The sequence below is a fragment of the Leptopilina boulardi genome, unplaced genomic scaffold (genome assembly GCF_019393585.1).
Source record: "Leptopilina boulardi isolate dan_hultmark-lab unplaced genomic scaffold, ZJU_Lbou_2.1 LbouV2_214, whole genome shotgun sequence".
NCBI classification, from domain to species: domain Eukaryota; kingdom Metazoa; phylum Arthropoda; class Insecta; order Hymenoptera; family Figitidae; genus Leptopilina; species Leptopilina boulardi.
This window is the reverse complement of record NW_026137768.1, coordinates 5748590-5765004: the sequence shown is the minus strand read 5'-3', so window position 1 is coordinate 5765004 and position 16415 is coordinate 5748590. Positions and strand designations below refer to the sequence as shown.

General features: G+C 26.0%; 3 protein-coding genes across 3 annotated transcripts; 2 read left to right on the top strand and 1 right to left on the bottom strand.

Moving 5' to 3' along the window:
• Positions 1-1843: 1843 nt before the first annotated feature.
• On the bottom strand, positions 1844-4760 carry LOC127279111 (chorion class B protein M3A5-like). The gene is made up of 3 exons (XM_051301254.1): positions 4625-4760; positions 4288-4478; positions 1844-2516 (listed from the first exon to the last, which is right to left on the bottom strand). Exons 1-3 carry the CDS (start codon positions 4634-4636, stop codon positions 2288-2290), a joined length of 432 nt encoding a protein of 143 aa, XP_051157211.1. The 5' UTR covers positions 4637-4760; the 3' UTR covers positions 1844-2287.
• Positions 4761-9424: 4664 nt separating this feature from the next.
• On the top strand, positions 9425-14301 carry LOC127279094 (homeobox protein 12-like). The gene is made up of 2 exons (XM_051301232.1): positions 9425-13366; positions 13932-14301. Exons 1-2 carry the CDS (start codon positions 9673-9675, stop codon positions 13955-13957), a joined length of 3720 nt encoding a protein of 1239 aa, XP_051157189.1. The 5' UTR covers positions 9425-9672; the 3' UTR covers positions 13958-14301.
• Positions 14302-14731: 430 nt separating this feature from the next.
• On the top strand, positions 14732-16112 carry LOC127279109 (uncharacterized). Its single transcript, XM_051301251.1, has 3 exons — positions 14732-15055; positions 15365-15548; positions 15625-16112. Exons 1-3 carry the CDS (start codon positions 14907-14909, stop codon positions 15964-15966), a joined length of 675 nt encoding a protein of 224 aa, XP_051157208.1. The 5' UTR covers positions 14732-14906; the 3' UTR covers positions 15967-16112.
• Positions 16113-16415: the final 303 nt, after the last annotated feature.

Below are 16415 nucleotides of genomic sequence, written 5' to 3'. Positions count from 1 at the left end.
TTTAGTTATTCCAAATATAACTTTTTTAAAATTAAAAAACAAACAAATTATATAATACACTAATAATAATAATAATAATGATAATAGTAATAATAATAGTAATAATAATAGTAATAATAATATCTCACATTCTAAAAATATAAAAATAATTAAGAGCACAAGTGTTAAAGGATTAGAGAAAAAAATTATTACGAAAATGGACCAGTTTGGCACCTGAGTCTAAAACAAGGTCAGTTGCTCCAAGAGGGACCTTTGATCTTGGATATTTACTCTGTGACCGGAAAACGAGAAGACTAAATGTATGTGGGGATGATCGCTGGACCAGTTTCTCATCACCTATATATATATATATGATGTAGAGCGCTCTATTTTTCGTCGAGAAGACAAGGGTCATCTCTTTAACAAAATCACAGGAACCTGTCTATTCGCGTGGCGCTCTCCCCCTTGATGTATATTTTTCCGTTTAGAGAGGCTCGTGCCACGCAGATGAGAGGAGAGAAATAATAATGAAAAGAAGAAACTGGTACAGCATTCAAAAAAGGGGATGCTGCTACTTTTTCTCATACACAATTGACCACTGTCCATACAAACTCAAGGGTAAATTCAGACCGCAAAATGATCCCAGTTACCCTTTGACTTTTTAAAATATCTATAAAGGGATGATGGTTCCCCTTTTTTTTGATGAGAAATCATTCCATCACATTAGTTAAATTTTTTTATAAGTACTTTTCTCTCTAAATATATTGAATTAGTTAAAAAAAATTGTTAACTAATTTCAAAATTAATGACTGACTTTACTCAATTAGTTAAATTTAACTAATTAGTAAATTTTTGTTAACAATTCAATTAAATTAGTGAAAAACAGTTTTTTTAAAAATTTAACTAATTTAAAAAAGTAAGTAATTCAAAATAGTTGAAAATTTGATTACTAATTAAAATTTAGAGTACAAAAATGTATAAATTGTAACCTTTTTTGCGACAGTAACTTAATATTTTTACTATTAAGAATCTTAAATCAAATGTTCAAAATTAAATTATTCAGCATCCCTCTTTGAACGAAAGCTTCAATTAACAGAATCCCTGCGTTGGAAAATGAAAAACGATTCAGCCGGTAAAACAGTATTGCTAACAAAATAACAAAAATTAATATTTTACCTGTATTTAACGATTAAATTCTCTGATAACAACAACCTTATAACAACAAACGGTTACAATTTTTTAAACTAGAAAGCAAAACATTTACTCACTGTAGATAAAGTAGATTCTATACTAATAGGTTAATATTACCAATAGTCGATATTTTCACTATCTAAAAATATTTAAAAACAATGTTTTTTCAAATATAAACACTTTTTTAGCAAGAAACAAATTTTTTAAATAAAAAAAAAACTCACATTGAAGTAGAAAAATATCTATCGAACCCTTTTTTCCGTTTCTAAGCAACAAAACCGATACAAAACTAGTCAACAGTTCTCGATTCTAGCATATTGAACTCTTTTAAGTAGTAACAGTAGTTTCGATGTCAGACCAACATCTTGTTGTGATATATATCGTTAAAAATATTCAAAAATTTCGCCAATAATGTGCAGTCAAAATCCCAGTGAAATGTACGAAACTAACGTAACACAAACACAGGAGCAACAACAAGAAAAATTACCAAAGAAAATATCAGAATTAAGAACAATCCTAAAGGTTGAAACAAAAAATTACCAATTCTAAATACAAAAATTTAATAATTTTAAAAATTCACAACAAATATAATATTTTTCTTTTTAGGATACAGAGAAAAATTTAACAATTTGTGAAGAACTTATTACGACCTACATTCAAAAGAGGTCACAGGTATGTTACAATATTTTTTTGTTTATTCTTTGTACAAGAGAATGATTTATAAATACATATAAAAATAGAATATGTAACTTAATACTAAATACCTCTAAAATTCTATTGATATAAATTATTATTTCTATAGTTTAATACAAAATATAAGTATTAACTAAAGATGTGTATTTACTTTTTTTTTATATTATAGAAATTCTACTTGAGAATTTTATCAAATTCTAGATTATTATTAAAAAAAGAAAAGAAATATAATTGCAAAATTGAATAATAAATTTTTTTCATAAATTATTTTCAATTGAAATTGTGATAATTAAAAATAATAATAATAATAATAACTATTATTATTTTTTATTATTATAATTGTTTATTACTTTTATTATTATTGTTTATTATTTTTTATTATTTTTTATTATTTTTTTATTATTATTATACGTCTTAAGAGAATTTATCTTCTATGATGCCAACCGCTAAGACCATAGCCTCCGTATATTAAAGGCACTTTCGGATACCAAGCCCCGTGCCAGCCTAAACCTGCACCACTCAATCCACCCCATCCACCCCAACCGCCGCCCCATCCACCATGTCCAAAATTAAGTCCATGACCCAAACCAATGCCGTGTCCTAAACCAATCCCATGACCTAAACTAAGTCCATATCCCCATCCAGGACTTGTTCTAAAAACAAAATCAGAAAATTCATTTCTTTCCTTAAATTACTATTTTTTTGTTTAATTATTTATTAATAAACCTATTGTAAATACTTGTTAATAAATAAAACCAATTTTTTTTTTAAACACATATTTCTTTAGCAAAATTCTTAATCAATTTTCTATTCAACGAAATTTTTATTTAGGCAAATTTTTCACTACAGAGGATTTTTATTTAGCCGAATTTTCATTTGGAAAAAATTTTAATTAATATAATTTTTAATACAATGTTTATTTAGCCAAATATTAAACAGGATTTTTATTTAACTTTTCATTAAATGAATTCTTATTTGAATGTATTTTCATTTATTATTTCTTTTTGCATTTCTGTTAATCGAATTTCCATTTAATATAAAACATTTATTTAGCCAAATTTTTATTAAGCATAATTTGTATCTAGCCGAATTTTCATTAAATAAGAATTTTATTTAAACGAATTGTAAAAACGAATTCTCACCTGCGGAAAAATTCTCACCTTACGGAATTTTCTACTAACAAAACTTTTATTAATCCAACTTCTCATTAAACATCATTTTTATTTAGCCGAATATTCATTAAACACAATTTTTATTAGAAAGAATTTTTTTACCTATAGCAAAATTCTAACTATACAGAATTTTCATCTAACGAAACTTTCATTTAGCCAAATTTTCATTAAACATAATTTCTATTTAGCCAAATTTTCATTGAACATAATTTTTATTTAGCTGAATTTCCATAGAATTTTTATCTCAACGACTTTGCTTATTTATAACAAAATTCTAACCTAACAAAATATTCTTTAACTAAAATTTCATTTAGCCAAATTTTTATTAAATATTTTTATTTAGACGAATTTTATTTTCATTATCGAATTTACAAAGAAAAAAAATTAAACACAATTTTTATTAGAAAGAATTTTTTTACCTATAGCAAAATTCTAACTATACAGAATTTTCATCTAACGAAACTGTCATTTAGCCAAATTTTCATTAAACATAATTTTTATTTAGCTGAATTTCCATTAATTAGAATTTTTATTTCAACGACTTCTGCTTATTTATAACAAAATTCTATCCTAACAAAATGTTATTTAACTAAAATTTCATTTAGCCAAATTTTTATTTAATATTTTTATTTAGCCGAATTTTATTTTCATTATCGAATTTAGAAAGAAAAAAAAATTGACTACCTATAACCAATAAAAAGAAAATGAGCAAAAAAGACTCTGAATAAAATTTATTTTCGCAACTATTTCACAATCACTATAAATAAAAATTTATAGAGTGATAATTAGAGAAATGACTAATTTTTGTAAAAATGAAACATTACTTTTTCAACATATAAATATATAATAAACGTTCACTGTCAATCGATTTTTTGTACTGCCCCTATATATTTACTATTATTATCTCTCCAACTTCGCGGTTTTACTACTTTCCAATAAGAAAGAAAGAATGTCCCTCTATTTCAGAATGTGAATGTTTACATTAAATTTGCTCACGTTATTAGACACTTACTTTTTTTTACTTTCGCAATTTAGATTGTACAATATTTAGTATATATTTATGATTCTTTGAAACTTTTAAAATATATAGATTTTTGTCATTATAATTTTTCCGCGTAACAATACTATAAATAATAATCAAAAAGCATGTTTACTGAATTTTAATCATAATTTTTTTTTTTTTTAAATCATCAATTCTCTCTGAAGAATGAAAGTTATTATAATAGATCCTAGAAATTGAATTGACACTTACATAGGCCATCCGAGGCCACCGGAACCCCACAATCCTAAGCCATAACTTCTTTTCTGTATTATTTTATCCGAAGAACTTTCCCCATTGTAAGATTCCGGAACAGGAATATTGGATTCAAAGTTATTCACCTCCCGATTAGCATCAATGTCAAAAGTACCACCCGAAACTAGGACCACTAATGGCAAAATTAACTATAAGAAGAAAAAAATTTTTTTTTTTTTTATAAAAAAATTAATAATTAATAAAAAAAATCTACAAAACCAGATTCTCAGGAATAAATTTTTTTTTTTTTAAATTACGAAAATTATCACTGCACGTACAAATTTTATCGTCTTACCAGGAGCTTCATATTATTATTTATCTAAATACAACTTTCAACTGATGTGTGGACATTCAATTGACAGTTCTTTTATATACTATCATTCCGTTATAAAGTTGCTTACCAGAATATGGTAAATATAAAAGCAAGACTGGTCTTGCTTACGTACAAGCACTGAATTATTTTATTTACCACTCCCATTTTATTCGCAAACATAACAAACGTAATAAGCATTTCATAAGGGCACTGCGACTTACGTGAAATGTAAAAAAAATTGTCACTTGATTTATCGTAAACGAGAAGTATTTATTTATCAACGAAACAACTATTTTTTTAATCAAAAAAAGCTATGGACAAAATAACTATTTACACAGTGGAAAAAAAATATTTATTTGATTCAAATAATCGATTACTTATTAACAAATAAATATTCATTTGTATCATAAATAATTATTTGGTTTCGAAAATTATTTTTTTCAAATAAATATTTATTTGATAATAGTCAAGTAACAGATTATTTGAATGAAATTTTTTTTTTCAGTGCACATAATGCCAACATCAGTTAAATGAAAATTCTGTTTGATAAAAATTAGCTACAAAAATTTTGCCAAATAAAAATTCAGTATTTTAAAATTTAATCCACTGGAAATTCGAACTATATGTTTTAGGAATTTTATTTTTTTTATAGAAACAAATTCACGTGAAAAATTTGATTTTTTTATGTAATTGCACCTATCGAATTAGAATAAAAAATAAAATGTAAATTAATTACTATTGCAACATTTAGACTTTTTTTAACTCAATTTAACGTGATAGAACAAACAAACCAAGATACTTAAGGAAAAGACTTTCTTTAATCAAGGAGAAATCAATGGGCATCGAACTATGAGATAACTATTACAAACGATCCGGATATGCGATGGCAATTAAAATATATAATCTTATATTGAGTTGTAAAATATTCAAAGAAGTTCTTATTCTTACAGAACAAAGTATTGATATAATTATCTTAATTTTAATTAGTAAAAATTTAAAACTAATTTGAATTAGTAGCTAAATCACTATTATTATTATTTTTATTATTTTTATTATTTAATGCTATAAATTAATTAAAATTTACTAATTCATGAAAGGAACTTTATTATTCTCGAATCAAATAAAAAAAATGTAAGAATAAAAAATATTTTTTTTTTAAATTGTAAATTTGAAAATTTATCGATTTTTATAACTAACTCAATTGTGACATAATAATAAGGGGCAAAATTTCAATTGATTTCATGGAATTTGATATCGAAGCTGTTTCCTGCTTTCTAGGACAATAAAAAATAAAATAAGGAAGTTTAATCGATTTATCACTATTTAACCACTAACTGAAAGCACTCGTAACAAAACGTAATATTTGACAAAAAAAAAATATATATTTTCCTTACATCAATAATGATTACATTTTCATTTTAAATATAAACCCCTTAATTGAATATTATGTCAGTTTTTTTTCTATATGAATTATATATTCTATGAACTAGAAACCCATTTTTACTATAAAAAAAATATCCTCAAATACAAAAAGTTCGATAAAAAATAATTATTATATATATATAATTCAAATTAGTTAAAATTTTTATTCTAATAAAAATTAAGAAAGTAAATAAATAATAATTTTTTAAAAATTAATTTACAATAAAATAATTAAAATAAAATTTTGTAACTTTTACAGAAGTGAAATTAACTTTTATTGTCAAGGTCATAAACTTGTAACGCACGTATTGAAAACCATTGATATTGAAACAATAGAAAATATAACAGTTGCAATATAATCAACATTTTTACAGTTTCACTTATTTAAATTGGCGAGTTAAGAAACAAATCTGTAGAAACTATTAACTATGTATAGAAATTTTTATCATTCACAGTTGATTTATTTTACATTAGCAAATAACTTCGCGTAATTAATATTTTCTATCAAATTTTTAGAATATTTACATATATCTTTTAATTAATGTTATTTTATGCACCAAAAAAAACGATATTCTCTCTTTAAACATTACTATTATTATTATTATTATTATTATCATCATTATAAATATTTTAATTATTATTATTATTACTATCGTTATTATAAATATTATTATTATTAATAAAACTTTTTTTTATGAATGTTGTAACTAGGTTTAAAATAGTTTAAAACAGTTCAGTATAATTTTTTTAATTATAAATATACTAATTGTCATTACTACCCTTTAAAACAATTATAATCACCCCAGAACTCGCTCAACTAATATATGATAATTACGTAACGGCCTTTTACACGGATCTGTGAACAACATGTGCAATCCGCATTGCATTTTTTTTTTTACAGTTCACTGTTCAGCAAGGTTTTGCTTTAAGGTCCACAAAAGGAAAACTAATAATATCGCGCGCGAGGAGGAACTTTCTCCAACGACATAAAGCAGGTTCAATTTACTTTCGTAAATGAATCCAAATTGAAATATTCTATATATAGTTTGTTATAATTTGTCTAAAATTACATCTAAAAATTAATTAGATAACCATTCGGAGTATATATAACAAAAGGCATCACTCGCTTTGATGCGCTTTTAGATTAAATAATCAACTCACGGAAAGAAAATAAATCACAATTATTCCAATTAATGATATTTTCCTTTCTACTTCATCGAGATCATATTTTTTTTTTTAAAGTAAAAGAAAAAGAAAATTTTCAAAGAGAAAAATTTTCTGTTTCTTTTTTTTACTAATTCTATTACCGTGACGATGTTATATTAAAGAGTACTCATTAAAAATAATTGCACCATTTAATACAATACGCAATTGAGAAAATAATATAATGTTATAAATAAATGATGATAAGAAAAATTTATCATCAATATTTCGAGTATCTTTTTTTTTTTATTCCACATCTACTTTCTTCTTTGCGAAATCGAAATTTAATTTCATAGAAAATACATTAAAATTCTAACTATGATTTAAGTTTTAAAATCCGAGAAACGTATATTTTTATAACGTCAATCAAATAAAAAATTATATTTTTCAATTTTAAATCAGTTAATCTTAAAAATATAATAATTATACATTAAAAAAAAATGTTATTGATAATTTTATAACATTCAATTGTTTCATTTTCAGCTATAGGAAGCAATAAAATAGAGAAAAAATAAATTATTAGCAAAAATTATTTTTAACCTTAAAATCAGCAGCCTGTATCTGATCTCCATTCCAGAGTTCCTTTCCAAATGATGATTGATATATTCTTCATGATAAAAACACACGCGATGATTTTAAAAAATGATTTCAAATTTACAAAAACTCCCGAAAATAATAATGAATTTTCAAAGCAAAACAAAAATTTTCGTAATTAATAAAACAGGGTTTTAAATTTCTAAAACAAAACCAAAAACTATTAAAATTTTTCGATCGCGATTTTAAAAAATTCGAACACTCCCGAAATTGTTAAATTAAAAAATAAATTTTTAAACGTGGTCAATTTCTGAAAATGCACACATGTACTGCAATTCCACATCTGTAAATAAAAAATAAATTTTTTAAAATTATTATTTTATTTGTATTATTACTGTGCAAGTATAAACTTTATTAACATCGACTCTAGAATTACAAACTAATGATATCAAAAATAGTGCAAATTTTCAATTGAAATAATTATAACCGTAACCACTGACTGCACCCTAAATGTAAACATACCGCTCGAGATTTATAACAGCCGATATCAAGACGTTACTCTTGTTTTGATGCTCATTTAAACTATGTATAATAAATATAATTTCCAAAAGTTGAAAATTTATTTCAAAATATGAAAATAATTTACGTTAACGTTTGCCTTTTATTTGTAAAAATGACAAAAATAGTACTCATTTAATTTGATGACAAAAAATGTTATTCAAATAGAAAATAAAATAAAAGTTAAAAACAAATTTAATTCATTTGAAGAAGAAATTTGATAGGAAAATCGTAATAGTCTTAAAAATGACATAATAGCTGATGAACATAAATTTTTATACAAATAAACACGTGCTTTAAAATTTTATGCATCAATAAATATCCTTTCACTTCAGACAATAACGTAAAATGCAATCGACTGATGAACAATATCGCAAAAAAGTGAATCTATTTAATGACAATTTATTTCTCCTTTTTTTCTTCATATTATTGTAATATATTAAATATATTTTTTACCGCCTAAAAAAATTTTCCTTATTTTCTATTAACATTTATAAATATTTTAAAAATGCTCTAATTATCGCAAATAATAGATCTTTTTATTTTATGTAATTCTATATTTTAATTCATCTATACTTTTTTAAGAACTACAAATCATTAAGCTGTGATTTTTTTTGCGGGCTTCCTAACAAAATTGATCTTAATTTTCTGAAACTTGGCTAATTAAACCAATTTCTGAACATAGCACAAAGGTAGGGTTAGGCCTTCGAATATTAAGTTATAAAACTGGAGCAGCAAAAATAGCAGTATAGGTATATTAATGTTTTTTCAGATAGACAAAAGTAATAAAAGACTAGAGGAATTTTCAGTAATAATGCCAATTTTAACGATTCGACACATTCTCCTTAGCCCAATACTTTTTTTTTTACAACCACTGCACCGTCGCGCTTCAGTTCTTTGAAATCAATGGGTAGATCCATGCAATTGAAGAGAAACTCATTGATGGCGTTGACGTTTCTTTCCAATATTATGCAAAAATCTATCCCCACCTGTAATCCATTGTTTATTGCCTTTTGCTAGCGACAGTTGTACTCAGTTTACGAAAAGACTCTCAACCAACTACTACTAATTCTGCTCTGTCAGACAATACCTAATTTCTAAACCTTATATACATTTTTTCACACTTTCTTCTCAATAATGTTCTTCATTAGGATTTTAAATTTCACTTTAAACAAATGAATTGACAAATTCATTTTTATTTTTTTAAAAGGACTAAAATTGTGGTTCATCATTATGAGTGTCAACAAATAGTGAAGTGTTTTCACTAAATAGCATATATCGAAAGAATAAGTGTCCTTTAAATTCTTTCAAAAATGGAGTACAAGATGAAACTTTTTTGGATAATGTGCTTCCTAAATGGTCATGTGTTTGCAATAATAATACCAATTGAAAATGATGAAAAGCCAACAGAATTTGGACAAAAGAAAATCACAAAAGATGCAGAAGATTTTTTAATTCAAAAAGTTGAAGAAGAAATGTTGGCTTTAAATAAAACTACCGATCCACGTGATAAAAGAGCTCTTGGTGTGCTTATACAAGGATTAGTTGAAGCATTAGGTTGGACCCCAATGCCATTACAAATAGCGTCATTACCAAATCCACCAACCTCTCCAGCTCCCGTGCCATTTTTTCCAACCACAAAACCTTCTTTGCAGCCACAACAACCTCAAACTGCAGCTGCAACTCCAGCTCAAGCCAGACAAAGAGAAACACTAAGATTAACAGGAGTTGTTAATTTTGGAAATAATTCTAATATTCTTGGTCATTTGCAACAATATGAAACCATATTTCATGGTCCACGACCTACACCTCCGATGCAATCTACAACATCTCGACCTCCACTGCCTCCACCTCCTCCTCCGCCACCTCCACCACCACCAATTATTGATCTACCAGATTTTGAACCAGATTATGATGAACGAAGTAGACCCAGTGCTCCTAATTTAATAGATGCCCGATCACGTGACAATGATGTCAATACAAAAAATTCATTAAAATTCCGATCAAATAATGATGACAGTACCAAACCACCACTTCTTGTACCCTATTTGGTAAAAATTCCCCTACCAATTGCTCCTAATCTTCCACCTCTACCTTCTGTATATCCATTTAAAAGTAAGTCCAAATTTAAAAATACAGAAGAAATCGAAGACGACGACGACGACGACGATGATGATGATAAGAAGAATTTTAACTTTAAAAACACCGAAGACGATTTTGACTTTAAAAATGATGACTTTTTCTCCAGAAATGATGACAAATTGCCAGATGATGAAGACTTTGAATATCGAAATAAAGAAAGTAAAGAAAGCTACAACGAGGAGAGTAAGGAAATTTTCAGTGACAAGGAAGTGATGGATCCATCCAGAACCCTTAAAGAAGACTTCTCTTTCGACGACAATCCTTCTAGCAAAAAGGAAAAAGCATCAGAATTATCTAAAAATAAACCTTTTAACAATAATAAACAACAAACTGATGAGCATTCTGACGAAAAGGATAAAATCCAACAAATAGAAAAAGAAGAATCTGAGAATTCAGAAGAAAAAATTAATTACAATTCGCAAGAAAATAATTCAAGAGAGAAAATCAATTCAAATACAAAAGAAAGCAATTCAAAAGAAATCTATCATTCAAGAGAAAATAATTCTGATTCTAATGATGGTTCATCAGAGAATTTAAACGATAATTACGAAGAAAAATACGAAGATAAATCATCGAATTACGAGGATGAAAATGATTCCAGTGAAAGATATGACGACGAATCATCTTCTGAGGAATATTCCCGAAATCCTTCAGAGGAATCAACAGAATATGGTGACTATGAGGAAGGATCAATTAAATATAAACAGTACAAAAAACCCGAACATTCATCTGACAGTACAGAAAGGACCATAAATAACAAAGATGAATCCACTACAATCGATTTTGAAGAAAACGAAAAAACTACCGAAAAATATAACATTCAATTCAATAATGACGAGTATCCATCAACAGTTCTACCCATTAATTTTGATCGTGAAAAAAGTAGAACAAACGAAATTCTACGAAATAGTTATGGTGAGAGTCTGGAAAAACAAGGAATCATCGACGATAGAATAGCCGATTATTTCACTATGTTTAAAAATCCAGATACTGGAATCTACGATATCAATAAATTGCAAAATGTAGAAAGTGAATCATCATTGAGAAACAGAAAAAAAGTTGATAATCCCAAAACGGACAATTATATCCCCGCTGAAAATAAATACGAAGAATACGATCTTAAGGAAATAGAACCAAAAAAAAGTAAGTCATTAAAAAAAACCAATTTCGTTGAACCGAAAACATTATTTCTTTCAACGGATGATGCTAAACCAGGAATTTCTAAATCTTCAAGATTTAATTCGAAAATAAATACTCCTAGAATTGATTATAGATCAAATGCAACAAGTATCATTTCTAAATACGATAAACCATTACGAAGACGTCCTACTTATGTTTCTAAACACAATTCAACTCTAATTCCAAATGATACAGTACCGGTACCTAAATATTCTAAAAATGAGAGAAAAATTTCGTCAACAACTGGAAGACCTCAATTTGAAGAGTATAAACCAACAACGACTAAAGGAAAAAAATCCAGAAGACGTCAATTTAACAATACAATTCCTGTTGCAAACGAATCACAGCAATTACAAAACAATATAGTAAATATTCCTAGACGAAAGGAAGATAAAAAACCTGTTTTTAAAAGCAAGAAATTTCAAGAAGATTACACAACTTCTATACCTAGAAGTAGAGAATCACCTATTTCAAGAAATAGAGATTTCGTACCACCAATCAATAGAGAAACAACTCCAAACATATCACCCGAAACACAAGAATTTCAGGATATATTTCTTCAAACAACACCTTACTATCCACCTACTTATGAGACAATAGCTCCCGAAAATTGGATCCTAAGACGTTACGAACCTGTCGAAAATGCTAAACAATATCAGCAACATCCATTTGATTATTTGCCATCATCATCATCAAATACCAAAACAAAAAATAATTACATACAAATTCCCAATGAGCGAATAATTGCTAATTACAGTTCCTATCCAGAAAATTCTTTTTCTCAAAACAATCATAAACGAGGGAGATTATCATCTAAAGTCACCAAACATAAAACAATTTCAAAACTACCGGAAGATACAAAACTCAAAGAAGAAGAAGAGTCAGTAAAATCAAAAGAAACAGATTACAAAACTGCTCTTCCGGAAAAAGTACAAATCAAAAATCTTCACGAAATTAATGAAGATAAAAAATTTACAGCATGGCCATCACCTTTTGATTATGTTTTTGATGGTACTGTGAGTACAAATGTCGTTCGTCCATCAGTAACATATCAACCATTAACTGCAGTTCTTAATGCATACGAACAACCAATTATCACAACACCTACAACATTCTATTCCTCAAATCGAAGATCATCATCAAAATCCGAAAGAATAACTGATCGAAACTTTACACCTCGACAAAAAAATAAAAACAATCATCAAAGAAGACAAGGAATTGATGAAGAAATTATAGAGTCATCACTTGAGGAACCATATCCATTAAGAAATTCACGTAAAGAGGAAACAAAAGATGATTATCAATCTGAATACGAATCATCTGATTCAGAATCTTCTTTCGTTGATCCTTATGATCTACCAGTTGGTGGTGTTCATTCCCTTCACTTTTATCAACCATCTCAATCGATTATCAAAACCGAAAGCACTGTTAAGGAACCATCAACAAAGAACGATGATTCAACTTTCAAATTAAAAATGCCAAATGAAAAGGAAACACCTGTCAATAATCGTCGTGAAAAAGCTAGCTATGAACGTGTCCAACCACCTTCAACAAATTGCTCACAAATTTCTAGAAGAAATATAAATCGAGGAACCACAAATTGTAGAGAGGGAAGAAAAACAACAAATCAAAAGGAGAGGAATGACAGTCGAGAAAGAGTGATACGAAAACGAATGAGAAGTACAGGTAAAAAAAAATAAAAAAATTGTTGATTTAGGTTTCAAGGTACATGATTATAAGTCATAACTTTGAAAGTAGAGAGACGATTCAGTTTCCGGTATACGAGCATAAAGAATAAGAAAATATCTGTGAATGGATCTGACTTTGATGACTGCACCGGAAATCATCACTTATTATCGATGAGAGCTTCACTAGATTTTCAAAAGAAATCGAAAGCGAAAATAATATAAAAAAATAATAAATATTTTTTATTATTTTTAAATATTTATCACTATTATTATTAAATATTTATTCTACTGAAAATATTACACAAAAACCGCTATACGGGATTTAACAAAATTTTCGCAAAAATTGTTCAAAAAACTAAAAAAAAATTTGGAAATTAAAAGGAATACAAGTACAAAAAAAATTAATATTTGGGAAATAATTTTTCAAACTTAGCAACATTTTTAGCAAAAGAAAATTTAAATAAAAAAATTATACAATAAATAATTCCTTATTCATGATTTAAAATTTTTTAATATTTCAAAAATCTTTGATTTAAACAATGAATTTTTTTTTATTGTTTCAGGAAAAACGGGAAGAGACGCTTCGTAAAAATGAATTGGAAACAAAAATGACCGAAGTTTTGGAAAATTTAAAAACACGATTGCTAGTCGAATGATTAAATATGACAAAAATGTGATAGATTAAAACGAATTATAAATTATTATATTAAAATATAATTAACAATTTATAGCTTTTATTACTTTTTAATATTCGTTTATATTATGCTTTTGTTGAAAAAATTTGTCTTCTATGTTTAGAAAATGTTAAATCATAATTAGTTATTATTTTAGCATTTATATAATAATTTTCTTTATATTCGTTGCGAGTGTGACTTAAAAGATGTTTTTTTATGTTTGTTGGCAAAAATTCAAAATTAAAAAAAAATAATTAAAAAATAAAATAATAAAAAGGACTTACCAATCTAGTATGTAGGAACACTTTTTCGTTACGTTTTCTTTCCTTTTCTTCTTGAGTTCTGAAAAAATAAGAAAAAAAAAACTATTAATACTTCTATTATAAATAAAAGGTAAAGATATACTTAAAAATATAAAAATTAACAAACAATTATTAAGTAGATAAAAATTTCATAGTTTTGAAAATTAAGATATAATTTTTCAAAACTTTGCGGTTTCTACCTCTTTTATTGCTAATAAACATATTTTCCTTTTTATCAGTTGATGGTATTTTACCTACTGTCGATATTGTCAAAAATGGACAAAACCAACTAAAGCCATCTATATTTCTATGATAAAAGCTGTTTCATTGAAGTTCTAAAAAGTAACAATAGGTGGCACTTAATGGACATGTTCAGGTTAAACTAGATTTTAACTGTATATATGTCAATTGTTTAAGATTGTGCCTGACGTTCATTTGTTATTAAAAAAAAATACTATCTTTTTGGTTATTTAAAAATTATTTCCAAAAAGGTGAAAACTAAAACTTTTTCTAATAAGAAAAAATTGTAAATATTAATTCTTTAATAAAAAAGAAAGTGAAAATGGAAATTGAAGAAACTTATCAATATTTAAACAAAACCCCTCAATTTCACGAAATTGATAGTTCAAAAACAAATGTTCAAAAATATATTAATGGTACATTGGGACGGGAAATTAATATTCATCATGGAGAGGAATCATTCTTAGAATTGTAAGTGATATAAAAATTTTAAATTTCATCAGTTAAAATTTTACTCAAATTCCATTAATTAACACTAAACAAAAATTTATTTGTTTCAAGTAATCGGTTTTGACTATTATCAAATAAATATTTATTCGTAATAAAAATTATTTGCTTCAAATAAATATTTCTTTCATAATAAAAATTATTTGCTTCAAATAAATATTTCTTTCACAATAGTCAAGTAACTAATTATTTGTACAAAATAAATTATTTTTTTATATTAAATAATTTATTATATTGAAGATAAAATATTTTGAATATGAATTGGTTTCACAGATCAGACAGACTATCCCTATCAGATGTAAATGTCGATCAAGAGGAATTAAATAATAATTGCTTTGAACAATACATTTGCTCTATATGTCACATACCGAAACCTAGTGCTCGACTTCTTGATATTCATATTCAAGAAGATCATGACAACATTTTCTTTAAACTTTTATCCGAGAGACAACCTATGGTAATACTATAATATATAGTAAATAAATAAAATAATAAATAAATTATAATAATATATATAATTTTAAAAATTTTAGTACGAATGCTACATACAAAGATGTGATTTAAAATTCAACAGTCAATCTGAAAGGGACGAACATTGTATTTCAATTCACAAATATATCAAAAGTTTTGGAAGTATTGTTCATCGAGAGCAACTTGAAAAATGGGAATCAATAAATAGAACGAATGAACAAAATATGTCACAAAAACGAAAAAATACGGATGATTTTCAAAGTAATAAAAGAATAGCCTACGACAGCAATATAATAATTAACGAAATGCGAATAGAGGAACCAAAATCAACTTTAACGTTCGTTCCAAGACAAATTTTACTCGACAAAAAACCCGGTGTAAATTTACGAACTCATTTAACTTAATAAGAGTTCATTTATAATTTAATTAGTGAAATTTAACTTAGTAATAATTATTTAAACATATTTATAATTATAAAATTTTAATCTCAAAAGATTTTAAATATTGTAAAAAGAAATTGTACATATTAATAAATTTTAAAAGAAAGATATACGTATATAAATTCACAAAATGTTTTATTTTTATTATAAATATATCTTAAATATTATAACAAACTTTGTATATACATAGGAACATTTATTCGGAGATCAATCGCTTAATTTCTAGATTAAAATCTTATATTTACAAGTCACTTATTTACTACTGACTACAAAAGACCGCATAAAAAGTAAAAAAATGTATTCACTCTGCTCATAAAAAATAGTTCTGATTCGAATTCCAAATATGATTCTTACATTAATAACATCAGTCTAATATCAGTCTTCTACTCAATCCCTGAAAATTTAATTTATGT

Excerpts from the sequence above, each read along its gene's own strand:
- LOC127279109 (XM_051301251.1), top strand. The coding sequence starts at position 14,907 with ATGGAAATTGAAGAAACTTATCAATATTTAAACAAAACCCCTCAATTT. Across the intron at positions 15,056-15,364 it reads GAGGAATCATTCTTAGAATT|ATCAGACAGACTATCCCTAT; the intron begins GTAAGTGATATA and ends TTGGTTTCACAG. Across the intron at positions 15,549-15,624 it reads TATCCGAGAGACAACCTATG|TACGAATGCTACATACAAAG; the intron begins GTAATACTATAA and ends TAAAAATTTTAG.
- LOC127279094 (XM_051301232.1), top strand. The coding sequence starts at position 9,673 with ATGGAGTACAAGATGAAACTTTTTTGGATAATGTGCTTCCTAAATGGT. Across the intron at positions 13,367-13,931 it reads AAAACGAATGAGAAGTACAG|GAAAAACGGGAAGAGACGCT; the intron begins GTAAAAAAAAAT and ends TTATTGTTTCAG.
- LOC127279111 (XM_051301254.1), bottom strand. Across the intron at positions 2,517-4,287 it reads GGTGGCCTCGGATGGCCTAT|AACAAGTCCTGGATGGGGAT; the intron begins GTAAGTGTCAAT and ends TTTTGTTTTTAG.